This window comes from Apis dorsata, unplaced genomic scaffold (assembly GCF_000469605.1).
Source record: "Apis dorsata unplaced genomic scaffold, Apis dorsata 1.3 scaffold_486, whole genome shotgun sequence".
NCBI lineage: Eukaryota > Metazoa > Arthropoda > Insecta > Hymenoptera > Apidae > Apis > Apis dorsata.
Genome location: NW_006263721.1, coordinates 882,845 through 893,069, shown reverse-complemented (window position 1 = coordinate 893,069; position 10,225 = coordinate 882,845). Strand labels below are relative to the sequence as shown.

At 16.5% G+C, this 10,225-nt stretch overlaps 3 protein-coding genes across 4 annotated transcripts in view; 1 reads left to right on the top strand and 2 right to left on the bottom strand.

Moving 5' to 3' along the window:
• LOC102675018 overlaps window positions 1-10,225 on the bottom strand; it is a 17,454-nt gene that overhangs the window by 4,512 nt on the left and 2,717 nt on the right. The window lies entirely within an intron of this gene.
• Window positions 1,437-5,447, top strand: LOC102674755. The gene is made up of 5 exons (XM_006620173.2): window positions 1,437-1,527; window positions 2,672-2,788; window positions 4,217-4,396; window positions 4,473-4,638; window positions 5,218-5,447. The coding sequence occupies exons 1-5, from the start codon at window positions 1,452-1,454 to the stop codon at window positions 5,420-5,422; spliced, it is 744 nt and encodes a 247-aa protein (XP_006620236.1). The 5' UTR covers window positions 1,437-1,451; the 3' UTR covers window positions 5,423-5,447.
• Window positions 7,515-9,032, bottom strand: LOC102674888 (peptidyl-prolyl cis-trans isomerase NIMA-interacting 4). 2 transcript variants are annotated; one of them, XM_031512616.1, is made up of 4 exons: window positions 9,014-9,032; window positions 8,106-8,226; window positions 7,873-7,992; window positions 7,515-7,708 (listed from the first exon to the last, which is right to left on the bottom strand). In XM_031512616.1, exons 2-4 carry the CDS (start codon window positions 8,214-8,216, stop codon window positions 7,550-7,552), a joined length of 390 nt encoding a protein of 129 aa, XP_031368476.1. In that variant the 5' UTR covers window positions 8,217-8,226; window positions 9,014-9,032; the 3' UTR covers window positions 7,515-7,549. The 2 variants fall into 2 exon arrangements, with proteins under 2 accessions (XP_031368476.1, XP_006620237.1); XM_006620174.2 differs by lacking the exon at window positions 9,014-9,032 and adding an exon at window positions 8,952-8,970.

Sequence of the window (10,225 nt, the reverse complement as noted above, 5' to 3'; positions counted from 1 at the left end):
ATATATATTATAATATATATATTTAATATATTTAATATATATTTATAATATATAAATAAAAAATATAGGTTGAAAAATAATATATTGTTTTTATTTTAAAATATTTTCTGTTTTTTTTATTTACAGATCATTAATAAAAAATAGTTATTCTTTTATCGTTGATTTAATATAATATATTGTAATTATAAAGAAATCAATCTCATAGCAATTATGTTTTATTATTTAATAGTATTTATTTTTTTTTTTTTGTAAAATAATCAAAGATACAATAAAAGAGAAAATTGTTTAAAGCTCAATAATTAATTATTATTTTCAATAAAAATTATTTCAAAAAGAATTTTTATTTTTTGTTATAATTTTTATAAAATTGTAAAAATAATAGTAACAATAATTTTTCTTTTTAAAAAGACATTTTTAAATAATATATTTCATTATTTAACGATTATCAATGTGAAATTTCTTAAATATGTGTATTTAATATGTATTTAAAAAAATTATTAAATTTATTTCTTCTTATTTATTATATATAATCAAAATCGATTCATTCAATCGATACGTTTTTTGGGTTTTCAGGTCACCTCCTTACATTACCTTTTAAAATTATTTTCTAACGGTACCTATAATGTTCTTCATTATTAAAATAGAAATATTTTAAAAATATTAGTATATAAAAAATGAGTAAAGAATTCTCTTAATTGTAATAAATGTAGATAAATTTAGATAAATATTTTGAAACTTAAGTACATATAGATAACTTAGAACATTTGCACAATACATTTTCTATCTAGTTTATTATAATTCAAAAAAAAATATTGTTAATTTTCTGACAGAAAATATAAAAAAAGTTATATAATAAAGAATCTTTTTTCAAATTTTTTCTAATAAATTATTTTTGTAATAAAAAATAAAAAAATTAATTATTTATTTTATTTACAATCAATTTAATTAATATTTTGTAATTAATATTGTAATTGTATTAATATATTTGTAATGCTTACAGAAAAAAAGATTACATATATTTCATTATATATCTTCTAATAACACCCGCAAAAATATAAAGGCGTAAAGGTAGTGAACAATATGTATATTTGCATAAACAGAAAGGAAGATTTCTATATTATTTGAAATTAATTAATTTTTTTTTGTATGAATATCTTATAATAATAATGAAAGTATATATTGTGTTAATATTATTGTGTTAATAAATTATCAAATTCTATCATCAATATCATGTATTAAAATTATTACATACTGTTACATTTTGTAGAAATTAACTATTATAATATTTGTATCTTTATTAAAATAATATTTTAAAAATTTTATAAAAAAAACTTTTTTTTCAGATGATATACAAAAATATCAATATACGAGTATAGTATACAAAATTATTTAAATACTTCTCGAAAATATTTCGTATAATCGTAAAAGTATTGACATCATGTCCCCATTGCATGTACTTATATATAGTATGTATATATAGGGGTGCTACTTGTGGGAGCAACGTAGTTCTGCGGAGAACGTCTTTAGGTAAGCATCGTTGATTCAATACAACGAAAAAGATTTTTTTTGATTTTATATTAATCAAAGAAATTCTTAAAAGAAAATTAAATTTTATTAATATTTATTAATTAAGTTTTCTTAAGAAATACAATTTAGACAATAGATATTTTATAATTCTTTATTTTAATTATATGATTCGTTATCAACAATAAATATTTAAATAAATATTACGCATGAAAATTTAATTAATTATTATGAAAGCATTTATGAATATTTACAAATTCAATTATAAATTTATAATATATAAATTTATAAATAGTCAAAATAATTGGAATAGTATTATACATAATTTTTTAAATATTATATATCATATAATTAGCTGAAATATATTAAATATATTATAATAAAAAAAAAATAAAATTATTGTTTTAATTTTATTTAAAGATTAATTTAATTTTAATTTATTTTAATTTTGTTTTACAAAATTTATAATAACAAAAATTTTTATTTTATATATGTTTATCTTCGCATATAATTTTTTATCTTTATATGTTCATTATCAAAAAATATTAAAATATAAAAAGTAAAATAAAAAAAGAAAATTATTTTAAAAAATACCATTTATTCGATATGTATAATTGTAATATACGAAATATATAGTATGAAATTATTATAACCTTTTGTTATAGTTATTTTAATCATATATTTTTTCATATATTTTTTAATATTTAATAATATTATTAATAAATAATAATTGTAATAATTAAATGTAAGTAATAATTTCAAAAATACTTTAGAAAAAAGAATTATAAGCGCTTAAACTTGTTATATTATCAAAGAATTGATATATATTGATATATATATATATATATTATACATTTTTTTATAAAATATAATATACTTTATTTCGAATAAATTTTCTTTTAATACTTACTTATTGGCCTATTATATATTAATTCATTGAGATATAATATTAAAATTATCACTATAAACAATTATCAAATTTTAGAATTAGAAAAAATATTAGAAAATTTTTTTTTTTATTATTGCAAAGTAACTATAATATACAAATTAAGATGAATTTTATTTCTGAAGTATTATATCTATATTTGTATTTATATTTATATATGTATTTATTTATATAATTTATATTTATATTTTTATATTCTAGCTGGAAAAATGATACGATTTGTTATTGTATTTGGTACATTAATTGTTTTATCAACGGCTCAGTTTCAACCTACTAGAAGAATTTTAGAAGCACCAATTTCTGCGCTTTGTGCACAAAGTAAGTAGTAAATTATAATTTCATATAAAATAACTTTCATTATATTTATGTTTGTTGCAATATTAATAACGAGAGTTTTGTAGTTTTTTAATAATGAGGTTTTTTTATAAATTTGAATTGCGATAAATAAAAATAGTTTTAATAGNTAATATAGTATAAGTTTATATAAAATATAAATAAGAATATAAAAAATATAAAATATAAAATAAAATATAAATATAAATAAGATTAATGATAAAAAATATATTTCAAAATGTATAAATTTATTATTATAATATATATAAAAAAAAACTTTTCTTCAATTTATTTATGAAATACAAAGGATATAAATTTTTATTAAAAAAATTTAAATATGTTTGAGTATCTTATTATTTACTACTAACTTTCATTTTTCTAATTATTAAATTTTCTATGGAATGCGTTCTCATTATATTATGTACCATCAAACTTTCTTTTTGTCATTCGAGAAAGTGGCTTGTATAATTAACATACCAATTTAACATTTAAGTCGTGACTGTAATATTTAAAATCGTGAGTGTCATTGATGAAACTTTCTCTTGTGTTCTTCGTAGATAGAAATTAAATTTATGAATTTCAAAATATTTATATTTTTATGATTATACTTCATTATTAGAAATTCACTATTTAAAACTATAAATTTATTTTAGTTATAAAAATCTGAATATTGAATATGAATATTAAATAATATGTGCATATTTATTTAATTTTCTATAATTTGTGTGTATTTGAACAATAATTTATCAAAATATATATAGAAGAGAATTTACTCAATGATACTAAAATAAATAACTAGATATAGAATAGATTTGCCAATTTTTTTTATAAAAATATATTTAATATATTTAATAAATTATTTTATTATTAAAAGATAATTTAAGATTAATTTACATAATTTTACATATTTTTTTATATACATCTTAAAATGTGTAATATCTAAAAGGTTGATTTTACTTTTTTTCTGTCTTGTTTTGTTTTACGCGATTGTTTGTAACTTAATAAATTAATTTTAATTTATTATATATATTATACATATTAAATTATAACGAAATATATTATAATATATATAATATATATTATATATATACTAAATTATATATTAAATTATAACGAAATTGTTTATGAATTTTTATAAAAAAATTTACTTTATTTGAATTAAAAAATCATTTCTATTAAAATGAAAATTATTCAAGAAAAAAATTAATCACAAATATGAATATTTAATTTTTATAAAAAACTATAAAAACTATAAAAACTATTTTAATTATTTAAAATATAAAATATCAAGATATTGTTTCAAATAAAATAGATTTTAATATTGAATGATATAAATTTTTATTGAGATAATACAAATTTATTTATTAATAATTTTATATTATTTAAAATAAAAAATTAAATATGTTATTTTAGGGATTATTCATGAACGTTTTAATGGTAAGGGTTATTACTATTCATGGGCTGATCCAAGAACAAATGGACAAGAACTTGATTGGTTAGCAGGCAGAAATTTCTGTAGACAAAGATGTATGGACCTTGTTTCCTTGGAAACTTCTGCAGAGAATGAATTTATTAAAAGTCGCATTGTTCAAAGTATTGAAATATTTTATATATATATTGTAAAGTCATAGCATTTAAACATGGATTAGAAAAAAATGATAATTTTTAGATAATGTAAAATATATTTGGACATCTGGACGACTTTGTGATTTTAAAGGATGTGATAGGCCTGATCTTCAACCTCTTCATATTAATGGTTGGTTCTGGACTGCAGAATTACAAAAACTTGCCCCTACTACTGATCGCTCTCAAAATGATTGGTCTGAAAGTGGAGGGTAAGTATTTTTCTTTGTAAATTTTTAAAAATTATTATGAATATTAAAAATTAAAAATATTAATTTTATATTTTTTCAATATTTAAAATTTAATAAGTTTTTATAAATATTTTTACTATATATAGTATTGCATTTATAATTTTCAAATATTTTTTTAATTTTTTAAAATTCATAATAAAATTAATGATAAATAATTTCTTATATAAAAATAAATAAAAATAATAAAAGAACGATTTTTAAAAATCTATTGTATTGTTCATATTATATTATTACTAATATATATCAACTTTAATATAAATAATATTGATATAGAATAATAATAAAATTTTTTTCCTCATAATTTTTTATAATTGTTTTTATTAAATAGCATTTAAACAAAAATTTTAAAAAATTTTGGCACAATTTAATTTATTTTAATTTATTTTTATATCAAAAGTGATTTATTTTTTTATTATATTATAATTAATTAATGTCTTATTTTATACGGAATATATTTAAAAAATGTATTATTTAAAAAAAATAAAAAAAATAAATTATTTTATATGATATTAATAATTAACAAATGACAATATATTGTAGAATTGGAAAACCGCAACCTGATAATCGTGAAGCTATACAACAAGGAGGTGCACCAGAAAATTGTTTAGCAGTATTAAATCAATTTTATAATGATGGAGTAAATTGGCATGATGTTGCTTGTCATCATAAAAAACCATGGGTGTGTGAAGATAATGATTCTTTATTAAGATATGTTCATTTTACTAATCCTAATAATCGTAATTAAAGTAAATAAAATATAGTTTATATTATATTCATTGTTATTATACCTTATAATTATTTAGTATTTTATATAAATTCATATCTAATGCTATTGTAAAATTATATATGATATCTGGTGAACTCTTTTCTCATTGATTTTAATATTGATTTTGAAATATATTATAGGATATTATATATTATACATAAAAAACATCATTCTGATACAAAAACTTTGGTTTTCGAATTAGTAATAAAAAAACTATTGATATTACATTGAACTTTTGGATTTGCGGAATACAAAAATAAAATATAAAACAATTACAATAATTAATTACAATTAATCTTATTTTTAGTATACTATATTAAATTCTTTTTACATATGTCACGGAGAGAATTTTAAAAAAACTTCTCGTTAAAATCTATTTATATATGTATAAAAAAGTAAATTTTCAATATACTCTAATACTTTTATTAAATAATCGGTCAATTGTTATAACCAATTATATACATAGTTTATCGCACTATGTTATGAATCGTACTATGTTATAATCGTATAGATAAAATTTAATATGTAGAATCGAAAGTTATTTGCGAATAACTTAAAAATTTAAAACCAATTACCAATTTTGTGTAAAGAAAAAAAATTTAATCAAAATGATATTCTTTATAATGATATTTACAAAGATATTTCAAAATCAATGAAGAGGAAACTTAGTAAATTGATTTTATATTTAATTCTTCCAAAATTTAATTTTACTAGTCTATATTATTTCATTGTAAATTATACATACACACATATCATACATAATATAAGTAATTTTAAATATAAAATACGATACATTAGTAATAAATTGGTAGTTGAGATGAAATAGATCAGAAGAATATTCATTTTTATGAATATACTGTCGAAATCAATCAGATTTTTTTCGACTGCCAATTTGTCAATCAATAATGTAAAGTAATAAATGTAACTTAAGTATTTGAATGATTATATTTGCAATTTTTAATGAATGAAATATATGTTATAATATATAATATGTTATAATATATGTTAAAAAAATTTGTTTAAGACAATAAGGTATATAATAGGAAGAAAATCTCAAGATTATTCAGCAAAATTTGAAAATAATTCAATTATGCAATAGTTATAATACATTTATTATATGCACGCACTATTAATAGATTATAAAAGTATGCTGATACGTTATTGGTAGTTTTTATAGATTTTAGCCAGAAATGTACTGATACTAAGTGAGAGTATTTTTACGTTCAGTCGATGTCAAGCTATCGTTCCATAATATATATAAAGTATTAATCATCATATATTCATGAAACTTTTGAATATTTTTCAAATTCAGAGAACTTAAGATAAAAATTGATATAAAAAATTATTTTGAAATTATTTATTAAATTATTTAATATTAATTTATTAAAAAGTTATTAAAATATTGAATTTTCGTTATTCATGAAATAATTAAATGTTGTTAATAAAAATAAAAAAAAATATTTTTTAATCTAACTTAATATATAATAAGTTAATAAGAGATGATATAAAATTTAAAATGAAATTTTTTTTATTTTTTTTTATGATAAATTTTCATTAAAAAAAATCAATCACAATTAAATCAAGAATAAGTTATCATAATTATTACATATGTTAAAAAGTTCATAACTCATTACATTTTTCAAATATAATTTTTATATATTTTGTTCATCCGTTCGTTATGAAAAAATAATTAAAATGACTATATTTAGTGATTGAAATAATTTGTATGAAGAATATTTAATAATAAAAGGCAATAAAAAAGGCAGTTAAATACTGATATGTATGCTCTTACAAATGCACACATATAGATACATTTCATAATATATATTATATAATATTAAAAGTTTTTTACTATTTTGAAATATAAAGCTGAATAGTATGATATGTACAAGAAAAAATTATTTAAAATATTATTCTTAGCAAAATATTTCAAAATTATCAAAATCAGTAAGATTTTATTTTTCTAATTTTATTTTTCTTTATAAATAATTTCATTATTTAATTTTTTTTTATAAAAAAATAAAAATATAAATTATTTATTAATTTCATACAGTTAAATTAAATATATCAATAGATTATAAATATACATAATTATTTATACATCATTTATTTTTTACTTTCTACCATTATAATATGATAACCAAATTTTGTTTTAATTGGTGGATCTGTGTAGATTGGAGAATTAATAGAAGAAATAGGTAATGCAAATGCAGCTTCTTGAAATGGACCTACCATTGATCCTCTAATCATCCATCCAAGATCACCCTTAAACATTAAATATTTATAGTTTAATGTGTATATATATATATATATATTACATACATATATATTATATGTATATTACATACATGTATATTATATGTATATTACATATATGCAATTATTTAAAAATTAATATTTTATATATTACAAATAATAAGTTACATTACCCCAGATCTTGCTTTGTCTTCACTATAAATGGCAGCCACTTCATTAAATTTCCCTCCAGCTTTTAATTTTTCTAAAGCTTCCAAAACTTTTGATTGTTTTTCACATAGTATGTGTCTAACCTTTATAGTAAAATAATTAAAGGATATATAATAATTATATATCTATATAATAATAATAGACCTATTTTTATATAAATAGGATACAATTATTTTTTAATATACATTTAACATACCTTTACAGCATTTCCAGCATTTCCTTTTTTTTTCTCTTCTTTTCCATTGTTAGTTTCTACAGTTTTAGATTTATTTGCCTTTGAAGTATTTGTGCTTTTTTTTGGTGGCATATTTGAATTTCTTATTTATATAAAAATATTAAATTAAAAATTGTACGTTTTTATTTCATATTTTTTTATTTAAATTTTATTATACTATTACTACTTATATAATATTATTTATTATACTAAGATATAAGATAATATATAAGATATATATTATATTATATATTCATGATTCGATAAGTTTTTATTTCATATTTTTTATTATATTTAAATTTCTTATATTATACTATATTATTATACTAATATATATTATATATATTATATATTATAATATATTTTTATATTACAATATAGTAATTTAGTAGTAGTTTTATAATAATAATGTGTTACTATTTGTTTATATATGTGTTACATATATAGTAGTATCATATAGTTTTTTTATATTAAAATCTTATAAATTTATTAACTTATACGAAATTTTATTAATTTATAATTAGTGAATAATAATATTTATAATATTTTTTTTTAATAAAGTTTGATATTTGTAATTATTTCATTTAATTCATATTTTCATTTAATTTCTTTTGTTTAATATTGAAAATCCTTTTTCATTTTTATTAATTTGTATTCACTTTTAAAAGTTATACTTTTGTTTAAAAAATAATTTAAACTTTACATTAATAAAATTTATTTAAATTAATTGTAAATAGCTTAAATATAAGCAATATAACCTCAAATTCGAATATTTTTTTTTATTATTTTACATATATTATTTTTATTTATTATTATTATAATACTTACACATTATTTAATTAATATTAAAATTTATAAATTATGTATATTTAAATCAATTTCTTTACAACTTCTTTAATTTTATTTTAATACTAAAATATGAATATAAAACATAGAACGATATAATTCTCGTTTTCTTTTTATTACTATTAGTAAAAACAATATTACCAAATTTAACATTATTTTATATCAAAAGTATCTAAAGTAAGCTGTAAATATTTAGTGATCAAGAATTATTTTATTCAGCATAAGTTGGTATTCATACAATATTGAATGCTCTACTTTTGATAAAATTATTTTTATTATAATAGATATAATTTAGTAAGATATTAATTATTTGAAATAGAAAATTATTCTAAAATATTCTATTTGTAAAATATTTTCTTTCTTGCAATCTCTTTTTTTAAATCCAAAATTTTATATTAATTTTCTATAGTTCATAATTCGATAATAGATTAGTTCTATTAATAAAAAATATTTCCCATTAATTTTTATTTATATATAGACTATTGATGAAAGTGTCTCGTTGTTGCAATTAATAACAGAATATAAAAAATCAGGAAGCTTAACAAAATTTATGATCTATTTTTGTTATAATGTAAATAAGAATAATATAAATAATTTAAATTGAATGTCTTCAAAAATTTTAAGGATTATGCATGATTTATTAAATTTCTAATTTATTACAACAATAATGATTAAATTTAGAATTTTTAAGAGAAAACTTTCTATTGAGTTCTAACTTTCTCTTTGCTAATATTATTTAAGTTGTTTATTTGAAAAAATATGTAATATTTTATATGTGCATGAATAATTTAAATTTTGCTCTCAATTCTCTCAAAAATATCAATATATCAAAACTTTTTTTACCTCATAGAAATAACAATATATATTATTCTGTATTCGCTTTAGGATATTATGAATATGATTAATTGAACTTCTATTTTTATATTCGATTATGTTTAATAAAAGTTTTATTAATTTAAGATTAAATTAAAGTTAATTTTAGTTAAAAATATTTTTTAATTAAGTTTTAATTATATATATCGATTTATATATATCAAACAGTAGCGTTTATTTTTTTATTCTTTATTTAAATCGATAATTAGTATTAGTAATTAATAATTATAATAAAAAAAAAACTTGCATAAATCTTTCTTTCGATAAACATATCTTAAAATATAATCTTTGCACAATCAATAAAATCAAACAATGTAATATTGTATTTTTTTTTGTATTTCGTCATTTCTTTCAAAATAATTATAAATAATATTATTATAATA

Excerpts from the sequence above, each read along its gene's own strand:
- LOC102674755 (XM_006620173.2), top strand. The coding sequence starts at position 1,452 with ATGTACTTATATATAGTATGTATATATAGGGGTGCTACTTGTGGGAGC. Across the intron at positions 4,397-4,472 it reads TAAAAGTCGCATTGTTCAAA|ATAATGTAAAATATATTTGG; the intron begins GTATTGAAATAT and ends GATAATTTTTAG. Across the intron at positions 4,639-5,217 it reads GATTGGTCTGAAAGTGGAGG|AATTGGAAAACCGCAACCTG; the intron begins GTAAGTATTTTT and ends AATATATTGTAG.
- LOC102674888 (XM_031512616.1), bottom strand. The coding sequence starts at position 8,216 with ATGCCACCAAAAAAAAGCACAAATACTTCAAAGGCAAATAAATCTAAA. Across the intron at positions 7,993-8,105 it reads ATGCTGGAAATGCTGTAAAG|GTTAGACACATACTATGTGA; the intron begins GTATGTTAAATG and ends TTTACTATAAAG. Across the intron at positions 7,709-7,872 it reads AAGACAAAGCAAGATCTGGG|GGTGATCTTGGATGGATGAT; the intron begins GTAATGTAACTT and ends TTAATGTTTAAG.